Source organism: Mya arenaria, chromosome 4 (assembly GCF_026914265.1).
Source record: "Mya arenaria isolate MELC-2E11 chromosome 4, ASM2691426v1".
Classification (NCBI taxonomy): domain Eukaryota; kingdom Metazoa; phylum Mollusca; class Bivalvia; order Myida; family Myidae; genus Mya; species Mya arenaria.
In genome coordinates, this window is record NC_069125.1 from 60,272,140 (window position 1) to 60,289,153 (window position 17,014).

The 17,014-nt window shown below is 36.2% G+C and overlaps 1 protein-coding gene across 1 annotated transcript in view; it reads right to left on the bottom strand.

Annotated features, from left to right (window-relative positions):
• Positions 1-3,111: 3,111 nt before the first annotated feature.
• LOC128230006 (condensin-2 complex subunit D3-like) overlaps positions 3,112-17,014 on the bottom strand; it is a 36,275-nt gene continuing 22,372 nt past the window's right edge. Inside the window, exons 18-38 of the mRNA XM_052941978.1 lie at positions 16,526-16,600; positions 16,263-16,365; positions 15,692-15,946; positions 15,361-15,475; positions 13,956-14,258; positions 13,543-13,672; positions 13,155-13,348; positions 12,607-12,711; positions 12,137-12,206; positions 10,969-11,053; positions 9,400-9,489; positions 9,078-9,188; positions 8,867-8,926; positions 8,129-8,213; positions 7,361-7,473; positions 6,833-7,029; positions 6,472-6,553; positions 6,139-6,319; positions 5,750-5,819; positions 5,506-5,542; positions 3,112-4,782 (exon numbers count right to left, since the gene is read on the bottom strand). Of these exons, the coding sequence (XP_052797938.1) occupies positions 4,567-4,782; positions 5,506-5,542; positions 5,750-5,819; positions 6,139-6,319; positions 6,472-6,553; positions 6,833-7,029; positions 7,361-7,473; positions 8,129-8,213; positions 8,867-8,926; positions 9,078-9,188; positions 9,400-9,489; positions 10,969-11,053; positions 12,137-12,206; positions 12,607-12,711; positions 13,155-13,348; positions 13,543-13,672; positions 13,956-14,258; positions 15,361-15,475; positions 15,692-15,946; positions 16,263-16,365; positions 16,526-16,600 (2,677 nt within the window). The 3' untranslated portion in view covers positions 3,112-4,566. The remainder of the gene's footprint in view (positions 4,783-5,505; positions 5,543-5,749; positions 5,820-6,138; positions 6,320-6,471; positions 6,554-6,832; positions 7,030-7,360; positions 7,474-8,128; positions 8,214-8,866; positions 8,927-9,077; positions 9,189-9,399; positions 9,490-10,968; positions 11,054-12,136; positions 12,207-12,606; positions 12,712-13,154; positions 13,349-13,542; positions 13,673-13,955; positions 14,259-15,360; positions 15,476-15,691; positions 15,947-16,262; positions 16,366-16,525; positions 16,601-17,014) is intronic.

The following is a 17,014-nucleotide window of genomic DNA, read 5'->3' on the forward strand; positions in this document are numbered from 1 at the left end:
GAGATACTGGGTAACTAAATACGTATACAAGGTAGGATTATTATTCTCTGCAACTAAACTTCCTGTCATTGCCATTTATTTTTATACAAGTTTCATTTGAATCCCTCCAGTACATCCCAAGATATGACCTGAAAGAGCATCCATATGAGAAGGAAAGGATTAAGATTCTTTGGTACTACACTTCCTCTTATTCCCATCTATCTGCATTCCAAGTTTCATTTCAATCCTTTAATGGAAAAAAATCAGGTTAAAGGGAGGTATTTAAGGGAAGATAACTAACTAAATATGCAGGGCAGGATTGTGGTTCTTATGCACTGCACTTACTCTCATAGTCATCCATCTATATTTCAAATTACATTTCAATCCCTTTAGTTCTTTCCAATATATTGCTTGGGCAAACTCCCATTTTAAAAACTACCAGATAAGGGGAGTTTCAGGGGAAATAATTAATCAATGCAGGGCAGGGTTATGGGTCCTAGGTAATGCACTTCCTCTTATTGCCATCTATCTAGATTTTAATATTTATTTTGATCCATTTATTATTTTCAAGACACACAAGACCCCATTTTCAAAAAAAATAACAGGTAAAGGTGTGGGAACTAAAATTACGCATGGCAGCATTATGATTTTTGTGCACTGCACTTTCTCTCAATGCGATCTATCCATATTTGAAGTTCCATTTGCATAAACTTCATGTGTAGGTAGCTTATGTGAAGAGCTAGCTTTGGATTGCTTTGACAATTATAAAAGTTTGAGCTATGCTACACATTCAATATTGAAAATGGTATCATTTACTAAGCTTCATGTGAATTTCCGAAGTTGATATCAAATTACGACCTTATTTTCCACATTTTCAGATAAAGGGCATACTAAAAGAATTTTGTTCGAGTTATGGTCCTTGTTACATTATATGTATATTGTCTATGATAACATGTGGACTAAGTTGTATGCTATTTTTCCGAAGCAGAATTCAAGTTATAACCAATTTTTCAGATTATTTAACAGATATAACTGTTCAATTATTAAAGCTGGAGTAACAATTCTGGCAACATTATGTGTATATTGTCAATGGTTACATGCAACTAAGTCTTATGTTATTTTTTAGTTGATATTGAGTTATGATCAAAGTTTACTCATTTTTAGACATTGATGAGATATAAGTCTATAACTAGAGCTGTCACAGGAGTGACGAATACCCCCAAATGCCGCCTGGACACAGGAATGGCAAACCATTCCTTTGAAAAGAGGCCATAACTCCAAGGTTACTGCACACTGCATCTTCTTTTATCATGCATGTATTGTTTTATTTAAATCTGTTGAGTAATTTAGAAGTTACACTGCTGACAAGAAAAACTAGCCTTTCATGAGTTATCGTCCGGAAACCGTTTTTTTTTAGTAACAGTGACCTTGACCTTGGCCCCACCAGCCCCAATATCGAACTTGACCTGTATCTTCTGATGTTACACCTGTGTACCAAAAATTGTTCAAATCTGTCAAGCCTTTCATGAGTTATCGTCCGAAAACCGTTTTTCTATTTTTAGTAACAGTGACCTTGACCTTGGCCCCACCAGCCCCAATATCGAACTTGACCTGTATCTTCTGATGTTACACCTGTGTACCAAAAATTGTTCAAATCTGTCAAGCCTTTCATGATTTATCGTCCGGAAACCGTTTTTCTATTTTTAGTAACAGTGACCTTGACTTTGGCCCCACCAGCCCCAATATCGAACTTGATCTGTATCTTCTGATGTTACACCTGTGTACCAAAAATTGTTCAAATCTGTCAAGCCTTTCATGAGTTATCGTCCTGAAACCTTTTTTCTATTTTTAGTAAGTGACCTTGACCTTGGCCCCACCAGCCCCAATATCAAACATGACCTATATCTTCTGATGTTACACCTGTGTACCAAACTGTATCTTCTGATGTTACACCTGTGTACCAGAAATTGTTGAAATCTGTCTAGCCTTTCATGAGTTATCGTCCGGAAACCGTTTTTCTATTTTAAGTAACAGTGACCTTGACCCCACCAGCCCCAATATCGAACTTGACCTGTATCTTCTGATGTTACACCTGTGTACCAAAAATTGTTTAATTCTGGCAAGCCTTTCATGAGTTATCGTCCGGAAACCGTTTTTCTATTTTTAGTAACAATGACCTTGACCTTGGCCCCACCAGCCTCAATATCGAACTTGACCTGTATCTTCTGATGTTACACCTGTGTACCAAAAATTGTTCAATGTCTAGCCTTTCATGAGTTATCGCCCGGAAACCGTTTTTCTATTTTTAGTAACAGTGACCTTGACCTTGGCCTTACCAGCCCCAATATCAAACATGACCTGTATCTTCTGATGTTACACCTGTGTACCAAAAATTGTTCAAATCTGTCAAGCCTTTCATGAGTTATCGTCCGGAAACCGTTTTTCTATTTTTAGTAACAATGACCTTGACCTTGGCCCCACCAGCCCCAATATCGAACTTGACCTGTATCTTCTGATGTTACACCTGTGTACCAAAAATTGTTCAAATCTGTCAAGCCTTTCATGAGTTATCGTCCGGAAACCGTTTTTCTATTTTTAGTAACAGTGACCTTGACCTTGGCCCCACCAGCCCCAATATCGAACTTGACCTGTATCTTCTGATGTTACATCTGTGTACCAAAATTTTTTCAAATCTGTCTAGCCTTTCATGAGTTATCGTCCGGAAACCATGAAAACCGACAGACCGACCGACAGACAGACCGACAAGCTCACTCCTATATACCCCCCCAAACTTCGTTTGTGGGGGTATAATTATTAAAGCGGGAGATGTCTTGTTGAATGTTACCTCTTCTTAAGTGGTATTCAGCAGATGCAGTGATTTAAAAACATCCTTGGCATGAAAACCTTTCCCAAGCAATTATTAGGTAAGGGCATATGACTTGGTCAAATATGTTGGACGATTCTATCAGATGACATACAAGAATGATTGAAGTGACAGCTGGCAAGAGCAAATGGTAATCATCCTGCAGTGTACAATAAATCATCTCCAAGAAAGCCATTGGGGCAACAAGCTTAATATGGTGCGTAAAACAGCATCATTATGTTCACTGGAAAGAGTAATAGAAGCGAAACCACTCTTAAAAACCATTTATTCTTTCATATATATACGTACATGTGCATCAAAGTGATATAAGTTCCAGCAGATGCATAAAGCATTAATAATGTTTACAAGCTAGAAAATACAAAAGTATACCGGTACATGTATACTACATGAAAGTACTATAGCTCATTTGGTACAAAAAGCCATTTATATACATATATTAGGGATGCAAACAAATGTTCAAATATTCGATAGAATGTTTGGTATTCAAATGTGAAAATCAGTATTCAAATATTCGAGTTTTTTTTTCGTTAAAGAGATAGAATAATAAGCCTTTTGGCTATAACTGTGTTGTTGTGTATGAAGTTTGTCTTGTTTTTATAACAATTGGCCACTTATGCCAGAAGCTTGAACTTGATGACAATCCACTAACGTGTCATATCATTGGATACTAAAAACGGTCCCCCTAATTTTACAATAACTGGCTATAAGACAAGTGACATCAAACAAATCCAATTATTTTCATTGCATTTAAATGATCATGCCAAGGCCTTCCCACCAATAGCCATGATGATATGAATGAAATCTGCTAGTTATGTGCTATAAACTGTTTTCCATGATTTTACAACGTACATGAAATATTTGCTTTGAAATGTAACTGTTAAGTTGGGATATATTTCCTGTATTGTGATGGGTCTAAATTCATGTTGGTTTTCGTTTTATTATTTTACTAGTTCCAAAGTTGATTTGAATTTTCCAAAGTACATATATATATCAATCCCAGAACGAGGCTGCAAGCCTGTTAGCACATACTGTCATTCAACCAGGAATTTACGCTTTTCACCGATCTGATTTCGCATTGTTTACAGGAATTGAAATAATTCGATTTTGTTTTTTGTTTGTTCAAAATGTATTGCTTTTTTTTTTCTTCTGAAAATTCTGAACTTCAGAAGCTAATTTGGGGAGAAAAATCAGGGTCTGTCACGGGTAACGGCTACGACAAAGAAGAGTAAAAAGGCTCCGGCTATTACTAGAGCAAGTAATAATAGTTTATTAAAACTTTTAAAAGATTCATTTTGGTATTTAAATATTCGATCAAAGGAATTACCTAATATTTGAAAATCAATTTCGACTTTTGTTTGCATCCCTATATATATATCAATATCATTAACATCCTGGCTATAAAGTATAAAAAAACTGTTCATTCCAAACAAAACATTTCTCTAATAAGAAATCGGCTATCTGTACGCAATTCACTGGCCACAAGAGTCTCATTACAGTAAATTAATTGTAATATTTACAGATTAATAGATGCAACAAACCTTCAAGATATAATGGACAAGTTTCAATTGTATACAATACTAAGAATAAGGAACATATTCATGTATTCAAAGCTGTAAATTTGGCACTTTCAAACCCGAACAAGCAGACAAAAACATGCATCGCAAAACACAGATAGATCACAGATACACACATTTTAGTTGATCCTAATGTTGGTGTTTTGCAGCTTTCTTCCTGGTTGTCCTTTTATCTTGAGGAGCTTTTTGTTTTGTCCTAAGAGCACCTTTACTACTCCTTGTCATTAACTGTTCTGTTTCCATGTCATCTTCACTCTGATTGGCCGACACATTCTGGATCTCAGCCAATGGCATAACTGCTTCCTCTTCTCCTGCTTCTATTATCTTTTTGAGATTTTTTGGTGCCTACAATACAAACTTCTTAGTTTTAGTGATGTTATACCAACTACCCTGAACGATCTTTGCCATAGAAAGACGAATCTCATTCCTTGCAACGCATGTGTACACCAAGACCATTATAGCAGATCTTCCAATGAAAATCACAAAAAAACCTCTTGCAGGTTCGATATATTTCTTGATTGATCTCCTTATCTTCAAATAATAAGGCATAATAATAAGCCCCAAGAACTTTTTCTTTTTTTGCTTAACTTGCTTTTATTTGAAGGCTGGAAATCGACTTGCTCGATGATGTAAAAAATAGAAATCATTCTGGCATGGCCTTTTGGTGTCATCAAGAAGTCAAGAAGTTTTTTTCCTTGAATCTTTGAAAAGGAAAAGAGCACCTGCAAACTTTTTAGGGCATGCGCTTTAACAAGGAAAAATACGGATGAGACATTAGCCACATACATGTAAACAGTATACTTACAGGAGAAGTTACATTCCACATGTAAACAGTATACTTACAGGAGAAGTTACATTCCACATGTAAACAGTATACTTACAGGAGAAGTTACATTCCACATGTAAACAGTATACTTACAGGAGAAGTTACATTCCACATGTAAACAGTATACTTACAGGAGAAGTTACATTCCACATGTAAACAGTATACTTACAGGAGAAGTTACATTCCACATGTAAACAGTATACTTACAGGAGAAGTTACATACATGTAAACAGTATACTTACAGGAGAAGTTACATTCCACATTCTTGGCTTTGACGACCTGAAATTGTTGATGTATATTTATAGCAAAGTGTTATATCACAAGGGACAGAGCCTATAAATATAATACTGTGTGTATACTAATTAGCCACATGAAAATTTCATCTAGTTCTACATGCAGGCATATCTAGACCTTATCAAATTGTGAGAAATATTCAACAATAGTTCTGGGAGAGTTTTACAACTCAAGGTAATGGTGATGACTTACTTTGCCATAGGCGACTGCAGAATGAGAACATTTTCTGCCTCTTCCTCCGTCTCCGCACCCGATATTCCTACTGAAAGAAAATAAGAAACTTAATTAACAAACTGCTGTTTTATCTTCATATCCCTACTAAAATGGTCACATGATACATACACATATATCAACCAGTCACAAGTACTAAACCAGTAAAAAAATCAATTAATTTGGTATCCACTCTCAACATTGGTGAAATACTGAATACCGGTAGCAACCCTGGAAAAGGAATTGAAAGTTGGTGGTGACAACTGATCACCGTCAATGTAAAAGCCATTCACAATTATTGTCATCATTGAACAACTTGAAACATGCCTAAAATATGCAATACTACATTTTGCCTTTCAAAAGTAACTTACATGATGATTCATCATAAACATGTTCACTCGAGTGATCCTCTGCAATCGGTGATGGCGGCATAAATGTTACATTGGCATCACCATGGAATGTGATGTTGCTCATAGCAACAGAAGGGGTGCTGATGGCACGGCTTACTTTTCCTGCCACTTGTGGAGTCTTTTCCCTAGGTTGGGGGGACTTCTGTCAAAATATGATGGCAAATATAAGTCTTTGAAGTTAATTTAGTACAGGAATATTATTCAGTTATCCCTAATTAAACTTATCAATCTTAAAAGTACCTGCATACAGGGAATAATAATGACTTTATTATGAGAAGAAAAACATTTTGTTACCTGTTTGGGTGTTTGTGGGTCAGGAGGGGGCATTGCTCTGCGGGCCGAGTTCAGCAGGGCAACAGTAGAGAGTGGAGGAGGCCTGAAAAACAATTGTAGTGAGCTTATTACATACTCGCTAATAAATGACTTATGATTACCGTATACAGGTGATATTCAAATAATATGTAAATGTACTCTTATTCTCTACTTGTTAGAGTTTAAACCTGTACTTAAGTCTTAACTTTACTCTCTGTTCATGTTGATTACTTCAAATTAATAACAATTACTTATACCAAAACTGAGTGCAAAAGAATCAAGACTTGGTCATAGCTCGTATTGTATAGTTGAGAAGCAAACCAATATTGACCAATGCTTTTACCTAGATACTGCGCCCTTTGGAGTTATAATCCTTAACACTGGTGGTGTTCCCTTGTTAGCCACTGGGGTGTTTGCCCTGGACCCTGGAGTACCCCTCCCTCTCAGTGCAGGTGTCTTAGGCGACCCAGGTGGCTGGGGTGATGTGATCCCCGCTGCCTGCCCTACCACAGGGCTCTTCAGCATAACCTGTGGACTTCCCTGTTAAGATTAGTTAAATAAGACTAAATTAAATTCTGCTGCTAACCAATATTCAGACTGGTCCGACCTAGATTTTGACTGATGAACTTGTGAAAGGAATAGGAAACTTTAACACAAAATCTTGTCTTAATATTTGACCTAGTGACATTTTTATACAAGAAAAATAACTTATAACGCTTACATATTAACGAAAACCAAATGCCCTCCCGCCCGGTTTTTACTATTCAATGGCATGGAAATTTTCGATGAAAAATTCAGCTGAATATTTATTACATGTACATGTGCAAATTTTGTGTGTAAAATTATTTAACACTTTTGAAAATATCCTCACCTGTCTACTAGACGGAGCTGTGGGGGGTCGGGATGTGGCAGCCTGCTCCTCCTCAAACCTACGCAAGTCATACTCTATCTCTGTGGCCAGCTGACGGTCAGCTGACAGGATCTCTGCAACAGAAAATAAGTATCTATGTATTGTTTTCAGTATTATGCTCTTCTAAAAATTAGTTGGAATGGCTTTCCCCAAAAAGAGATTGTGCTTAAAATGAAAGTTGACCCCTGAAGTATGTTAGAATGACCATCTAATTAATGGACAGTTAAATTGCCCTTATAAGATTTTTTGGGGGAAGGAAGGCGGGGGGGGGATTTTTCCACTGCCTTTGCCTTTTTAATTGGGGAAAAATCCAAATATTGGGAAATACTAAACAATGCCTAATAAATTATATAAATAATAGCAAGTTAATATACCTTTTTGATCTTTATATATATATATATATATATATATATATATATATATTATACACTGTGTTAGAGGAAGTCTTGATTGTTATTTAAGAAACAGTTGTTATTTTAATTTTTTGAAAGATACCATCTCATAAAGAAATTATGGGTTGGGAGGAAATTGACACTTTTATACCAAGGGAAACAAAGTTTGCAAGGCAGTAAATTGACACAAGAACAATCACTGCAGATGTTAAAAATATGGGTTGTTAAATGAGAAGAAGGTGACTTAAAACTTAACCTGCTTTAAATAAAATGTAGATTTCAGTTATTGATTAAATCCTTTTGAGTTAAATAGACTGTTCTGATGACCCACACTGACCTTTAACCTCTTCCTTATAGTCTTTCATAAGTTCTCTCAGATAGGTGAGCAGCTCCTTAAGAAGAGGTGACCGCTGCTTCTCCAACTGTAACCCAAGAAACGACCACGTAAATTACACATTAACAGAGGGCTTGATGATGTGTTATAATGATAACAGTTATACCGACACTACAAAACATGCACCGATAAGTAAAGATTACATACAAGTCACTGGACATACCCTAGACTTTCATAAAGTTTAAGAACTCTTTATGTGAATTTTTTTAAGAATCTGAGCCATTTCTGTGAACATGTTAAGAATCTGGCCCAGATTTCTCGAAGCTTATTCAGTTTAAGCAAAATTTCTTACTTTAACCTGATATTGATAAATAGAACTTAATTTTTCTTCATTATCAGACAGATATCTTCAATAAACAGTCAAACAAATTACAAAAAAGTTACTATTTCACAATTTATAGAGGAACAAAAATAGTGAGCTTAGCTTAATTGTGTCATAACAGACTAAGAAGTTTTGAGAAATCGGCCCCTGAGTATTAAGATTCTGAGCCCTTACTGAAAACATTTTAGAATTTGAGCCCTTTCTGAGAACATTTTAGAATCTGAGCCCTTTCTGTGAACATATTAGAATCTGAGCCCTTTCTGTGAACATTTTAGAATCTGAGCCCTTCCGGTGAACATTTTAAGAACCTCAACTGTGATCATTTTAAGAATCTCAGCTTTTACTGTGAACATTCTTACCAAGTGTTTAACTGCAACAACTACAGGAACGATGTTCTCTATCACATTTCTTTTCACAACCTGCAAGTAAACAGATCTTTCTATGAATAAATACAAATATTAAAATCCAAGCAGATGGGTAAAACGATACATTTTAATTAATTAGAAGTAAAAGTCTACTTCTAGAATTGTAAATACTCAATGGTGAATAGTTCACATAGAATTGCGTTACCTGTGTGATGAGTGTTTTCTTTGCTGTTGCCATGACAACAGCAGCCATTTCCTGTTCGTCTAAGGCCATTTCCTCTGCAGGTCTCACCTTCAGGGACGAGAGCTTGATCTCCTGAAATACATGTAACTACATGTATGTACAAGGTTCCAGTGTAAACACTATGTCAATATAAATTACAAGCAATAGACTACATGTTAATTAGTGTATGACTGCCAAATGAAAACATGTGCCACACTGATTATTGAATCATTATCATTCAACTATGTTTTTTTAGCTGTTTAATAAAGTAAATTAAAAGTTCTGGGTATTGATAACTTCCTACCTTGGAGCTGAGTATGGCAAGTGTATCTTTGATCAGGTCTCGGCTGTCATCGTTGATAGGTAGCAGGTTGTCTACTACTCCTCCTAGCACCTGTTTAAACATAGGACAAGATATAACTACCACAAAAGGTTTACATTTCATTTGTTCAAACAGATTTTTTTTATATTAATGATACAATTATACATTTACAGTACTACAGATATCATTATTATATCTTTTTTACAGTAATTTATTTCTCTAGAATCATACAATAAACCCTTTTCTGCTAAATGACCTGATACAGTGGAACCTCGCTAAACCGGATCTCCACAAAACCGGAATCCTCGGGATACCGGACTTTTTTCAGAGTCCCGATTTTTCCCTTATACTTTTCAATGTAAAATAATCCCCACAAAACCGGAACCTCGGAATTCCGGATACAGGACAAAAAATCGAGAAAATTTGTTAGTTGTCAACGTAATTTTACCTCGCAAAACCGGACGTTTATTTGTTCAAACATGTCAAAATGATTTTGTGTATTAGGAATGCGTCACTTTGACAGCCGGTGCGTCATTAAATATTGCACCTTTGATGTTGTGATAACTCGATAATCGATAATGATGATTCCGCTGTGGATTGACTGCCGCGCGATAATCAAACGTTAATCAAACTTGTGAAAAGAAAAATTGATTGAGACATTAATTTGTTTGTTGTAGAAAATAAAGAACTAGAAACGGTTATTAAGTGATCATTTTGGAAGGTTGTTTTATCTAAAGACTTCTTTGAGTGAATCAAATTAGAGCGGTGCGTTAATTAAACTATCAAACATACTTAACAAGCATTAAATTACGCGAGTTGTTTTATTTTTTTAGACTCGGAAAAAAGATGATTATAAAAACGCAGAATTATGTTTATCACTTTTGCATGTGCTTTAATCATGTCTCAACCTCCGTCTAAACGTCGAAGAATTGAACTGTCCCTAGAGGACAAAATGAATCTCATTAGAGATTCTGAGAAAATCCCTAAGCCTACAATCAAGGTATGTTTACTGTATGAACTCTTTGAATTTGCAGTTTATTTTCAATTTCAGTTTAAATTTCGCTTTTACACTGCATTAAAATGTTTCATTCGATTTATTTCAGATTCTCAGCTGAGCGCTTTGGCATCGGGAAATCAACAGTGGGCGATATTATGAACATTATGTATCACACTAGAAGCGTAAAGATACATGTACAATGTACATGTACAATGATATAAACTGTATCTGTAATGTACATTGATATATAAATGAATATACATGTATATTCTATGCATTATTTCAAGTTACTTGAACCATCATTGATGTAAAATAAATGTTATCTTTGTGTGTTTTTATTTTATTCCAATTTTCAACTTCCCTTAAGGTTAACTCAGTTAATATTTTGAGTAAACTAACTCCGTACATCAAATCCTCACTAAACCGGAATCCTCACTAAACCGGAAATTTTCCCGGGTCCGGACCTTGTCCGGTTTAGTGAGTTTTCACTGTACTTCATGTTCTATCAATACTCGATAGATTAAATGTCAGACTTGTGGTTGATATGTTCCTACCTCCTGTACAAGTTTTCCCTGCATTTGGAACCTATGGTCGTCTGACATCTGCTCCATCATGAACTGGTACAACCTCATACGAGATCTGAAAAACCCCAAGGCAGATGCTAAATACAGGTGCATATAAGATCTTAAACAGAGGGCAGGTACTAAATACTGCCACTTATGAGATCTAAAAAAACAGGGCAAGTGTCAAATACAGCCCCATATATTATTTTACACACAGGGCAGGGGCAAAATACAGCAGCTTCATGATCTGAAACACAGGGCATTGGTTAAATGCAGCCGCTTGCAAGATTTGAAACACAAGAAAGATGCTTAATACGGATATATTCAAGAATCTATATTTAAGATCTAAAATACAGGGCAGATGCCACAAACGCTTCGGTAACAGGAGCATCTATTTTCACCTTATTTCAATGTGATAAATAATCAAAATTTATAATGAACCACGAGTGATGTCAGAGAAACTTTTATATCAAGAGCTGTCACTTGTAAATATTTTCTTCATATAAATCTATGTGAAACAAGTAAGCATCTGGGTTGGGCCAATTTTGACCGCAGGGTCACACATTGAACATACTTTGAATAGGACCACAGAAAGATGCTACGAGCCAAATAACTAATCTCTCAGCATTGCTTTTTTTGAAAGGTTTCCCCAATATCAAACTACATTAAAAAAAAACTCAGAGGCAAAAAAAAGGAGGACCACCAGACAATGCTACATACTTATAATCTTACCTGTTTTTTAAAAATATTTTCCTTACGTAATACATGTTAAACTAGTGACCCCCCAAGTGCAGGGCCAATTTTGAACCGTGGCACATCTTTTGAAAAATCTTGGTTGAGGACTACTAGACAATGCAACATGACAAAATTAATATCTAAGCTCTGGTCCTTGTAGTTTTGGTGAAGATTTTTGAAGTTCTTCCTTTCATTTGTCATGGCAACCAGTTTTCAGTGGATGATATTTCTTTAAACAAATTTTGAAAGACCACAACCCAAGAATGGTTCCTGTGAAGTTTGGTGGAGTATAATCAAGTAGTATATGAAGTGTTAGTTGAAGCAATTGTTGAATACAGACGACGGACAACCCACCAACCACTATATCTCATCGCTGAGCTAAAATCTTGTCTACTGGTACATGTGAAAAAATCATTTCACTTACTTGACATGTTTTTCCCCTTTCAGGGAGAACAGTTCTCTATCTCTTTCTGTTTGCTGAAATTTGTTGTACACTGAAAATAAGATTCTTTGGTTTCTGTATTTGTATTTAAACATAAATGTCAGACATTTTGAACATCCAAAAATAAGAGCTTCAGCAGCAGTCACATCTGTCAGTAACATGTTACAGACATCAATTTCATTTTCAACATTTTTATAACTCACAAGAGCATCACAGCAGATGCCGAATCTTGTTGACCAAGGAACATCACATTTACACAAAGGGCTGGGACTTGCTACAAATATGTTCATTGTTATTGTATTCATGTGCACCAAGTTGCACAAAAAATGATTAAAGGTTTTCAAGTCATGGACAATATTTCATTTTTTGCATGACACTCAATGCTACAACTACACTTAGACTTAAACTTAATAAAAAAATTGTTTCGAAAAACAAAATAAAAGTGCTTATACCGGAATGACGGTTGTAGTCATTAAAGTGGAACACACACTCAAGGAAGTGCTGGAAGAACATGGTAGGGTGTCTCTGGATCAGCATGTGCACCAGGCAAAACTCCGCTAGAAGTAAGAAAATAACATTAAAGCAAATGTTTTGTATGCTGAAAGATAATTCTATGTTATACAAATACCTTTATAAATCTTTGATTAATTTGCAATTGCTCAATACAGGCTAGGTGGTTAATTAAGGATTCATCACATTTGTGCTTGTGATTATGCTTCATAAACACTGGAGGGTAGGCTTGCAAATCCGGAACGCACGCTTTGGGAATATTCAAGCATGCTGTATTCAATGAACACAAAAAACAAATGTGATTCTTTCTAACATTTATATTTCAGTATTAATTTGACATAATTTAAAATAAATCAAACTTTCTTTGCCATTGTTTTTATAGTTAAAGACAAGAACAAACATTTGTTTAACAGAATAGGAAATACTTATGATGTCATAATTCCTTGGTTACATGGTGTCGTGTTAATCCAATCATAGTGTAAAAACATACCAAACTTGCTAATCTCCTGACTCTCATCCAGGAGAGTGGAGATGAACCTGAAGAAGAGTGCCCCCTTCCACTTTAGGAAGTCCTCCTGTAGCAGACGTGTTATCAATGTCAACGTCTGCTTTCGGACCAGACGACTTCCATCCTTTAGGCATGATGCAATGTTGATGATGTAGTTGTTTGCTGTAGTTGTATACCTGTTATAATAAACAGATCATTTGTTATATGTTTCTTTCAATAGCAAGAAGATAGGAATCAAACAGAGAGAAATCTGACGATAGAAAACTCATCCAACAAATGTATAAATGTGCAATAAGAACAAGCCCACAACCTCTGAACTGTTAAATTCTTTAGAGCTTGCCAATATCTCCCTGCCTATGTGGGCCCTTACCGGACACAAAGGTCACACATGACAATCATAACATTGTTCCGTATGGCTGGGTCGGTGGCCACCTCCAACTCCCGCGCGAGAGCGGCTATACATTTCTTGGCCAGGCCCTCATGCTGCAGACACAGTTTGCCTGGGGTAAGGAAGTGAAATAAAAATCATACTATACAAAAGTAAAAGTTTTTGTCATAAAGCGAACATACTCAAACTTGTAATTCTTTTTGCAAACCAATAGTTTAAGATAAATTTATTTCAAAACAAAGCTAAAGATTATATCTGGTCCTTTGAAGAAAGACAGCTCACATTGAAAATTAAAACTAATTAGTGAAACATTGCCAATATACATGATTATACAATATCTTCTACAAAATATGTAATGCAAATACCCCCTCATTTTGTTCCCAAGGAAGACATACCCAGAGTGATGAAGGCGAAAGCTCTGACCCTGTTGGACATCTGCGAGCCTCTGAACTGTGTAAGGGGCTGCGTTCCCTGGGTGAACTGTGTCCCCTGGGTCTCAACAGAGCCATGACTGCTGCTTAGCACATCTGAGGACCCAGAGTGGGCTTGGCTGGGAGGCAGGGGCGTAATACAGGGGGCTGCTATCATGCTCTGGACAAGGAGAAAGACCCGCTTGGGGACCCGGCCTGGGCACAGCTGGACAACCTCACCCAATGTGAAAAGGTAACACACAATCTGGTCTTCATTATGACTCACACCTGCAATAGGTTCATACAATGTAAGACTGAGAAAGAGAGGTCACAGACAGCTATATTCCCATTTTTTGCATGATAAACGTAAGAGGAGTTGCGATGAAACTAATTTTAAATGTAAAAAAAGGGCAATAACTCTTCCAAAAAAGGCGGAATCACGAAAGCCTGATGATATGCGCTGCGTCAATTTATGATCATCAATCTGTTAAACTTTGGTAGAAATCGCATGAAAAACGTAAGAGGAGTTGCGAAGAAACCAATTTTAAATGTAAAATAAGCAAAGGGCAATAACTATTTAAAAAATGGTTGAATCGGGAAAGCCCGACTATATGCGTTGCGTCACTTTATGATCATCAATCTGTGAAAGTTAGGTAGAAATGGCATGTAAAACGTAAGAGGAGTTGCGAAGAAACCAATTTTAAATGTAAAATAAGCAAAGGGCAATAACTCTTTCAAAAATGGTTGAATCGGGAAAGCCCGACAATATGCGCTGCTTCACTTTATGATCATCAATCTGTGAAAGTTTGGTAGATATCGCATGAAAAACATAAGAAGAGTTGCGAAGAAACCAATTTTGAATGTAAAATAAGCAAAGGGCAATAACTCTTTCAAAAATGATCGAATCGGGAAAGCCCGACAATATGCGCTGCTTCACTTTATGATCATCAATCTGTGAAAGTTTGGTAGAAATCGCATAAAAACCATAAGAGGAGTTGCGAAGAAACCAATTTTAAATGTAAAATAAGCAAAGGGCAATAACTCTTTCAAAAATGGTCAAATCAGATAAGCCCGACAATATGCGCTGCTTCTCTTAATGATCATCAATCTGTGAAAGTTTGGTAGAAATCGCATGAGAAATGTAAGAGGAGATGCAAAGAAATGAATGGAATGTGGGACGGACTGACGCACACACGCACAGAATCGCGCCTACCATTACTATATCCCCTCACCTTTTCAAGGCGGGGGATATAAAACATATATAACCTCTTAATCCACAAACTATTAAACCAGGGTTTAACTGTTGGGTATGAAAATGTGTAAGGTAGATTCTTAAAGATAGGAATTCAAATTGGTTACACAGGCATCACTTTTCTACTAGCTTATGTACCATCAATCTGTAGGACAACTTTGGACAGGAACTTGTCACAGGCCGTCAACAGTTCTGTGGCCCATTCTGTCTCCAAGGAGTTGTTACCAGACTCACTAGACTTCACACTGCATAACTGGAATAAATATAATTCAAGTGGCAATATTAATCTGTTCCAGTTATAAACAAAACTCAGCTTCACAAAGATATATAATCATATTGATAAAAACAGCAAAACAGTTCAGAACAAAAGCTCAAGGATTTGAGCAAAGAAAATAACATTTATAAAGCTACATGAACATGATTATGTATTTACAACAAAACTGGAATACATTACAATAAAAAACTTTACCTTAGACAGTGTGGCAACAGTGATAGCAATAAGCTCTGGCTGAGAGTCAAACTTGAGCAGACGTGACTTAAGGTCCTCAATCAGCCTGGACTCTGTAGGCAGATGTTTGGCCACAGACTTCATCACAGTAAGGACACGCTCCATCACCTCAACAGGACAGTTTCCTGCACTGTGACTGTACCAGTAGTCCAGCAGGAAGGCTGGCTTAATCTTGGGAGCGGCTGGGGCTATCTGGGCCAACAACATCCACGCAGCCTATACAAGGAGAACATACAGTGTATATTGAGCAAAGATAAAATGAAAATGATTCAAACACCTCTTCAATGATCCTAGTTGTATTCAATACCAATGTAACAATTATTGGATCCTTAAACAGGACTGAGTTACTTCATCTAGTGCATTGGACAATCAATTCTAAGATCATAAAATCCAATGAAAAACAATGCTATTTAGCTCTTAATATAAAGATAAACTATGATGTTATTTAAAACAAGGTATGCATGCTTTTCAAACAGAAATTTTATTCTCAATGTGTCTTCTTAAATAAGTATGGAATGAGAATGTGGCTTACAGAATCGTTGTCAGTGTTGATGTGTGACTCAAGGGCAGAAATGAGGCCAGGTTTGATCTTCCCTTGCCGTGACCAGTGGTGACAGGCTTTTTGTAGATACCTCCTGCAAGTCAGGGGATATTTCAGTAACATATGTTCTCAATTCTTCATGTTAAATTATACACATTTGCTATATTTCAGATTTATTTCAGTAACTAAAATACTTTTTGTGTAAATATTGATTTCTTAAAGACCTACATCTGGATTATCCATCATATCAGTACCTTAAATCCACACTCTGGGGCTTGGATATAATGTTCAGCAACTCCCATGCCAGTGTATGACTCTCCGACTTTGACCTGGAAAATGTATACTTTTACTTTAAAGTTCAATGGTACTTAATGCAATTTCTTCCGGTTCCTGACTTTATTCCTTCTTATTCTATATAAAATAAATCTGTTTGTGTCGATTTTTTTATCTCGACTTTTTCGCTATGTCGACCTCGTTTTTCAGTCCCTGTGGTCGAATTTCACACATTTCCTATGTTCTTTATGTCGAACTGTAGATCGAATCGTAGGTGTGAAAATATTCATGACGGTTTGCGGCATGACGCAAAATATCGTGCGTGTCAATATAACAAACTGTCATAATTGGAGGATACAAAAATGTTATTGGTAAGTCCGAATAATTAAGGTTGTTTGTTTATGTTTTTGATTAAAGAGACATTTATTGCTCAAGCTCTTTTTGGTATTGTTTAAAACATGAAAATTTTA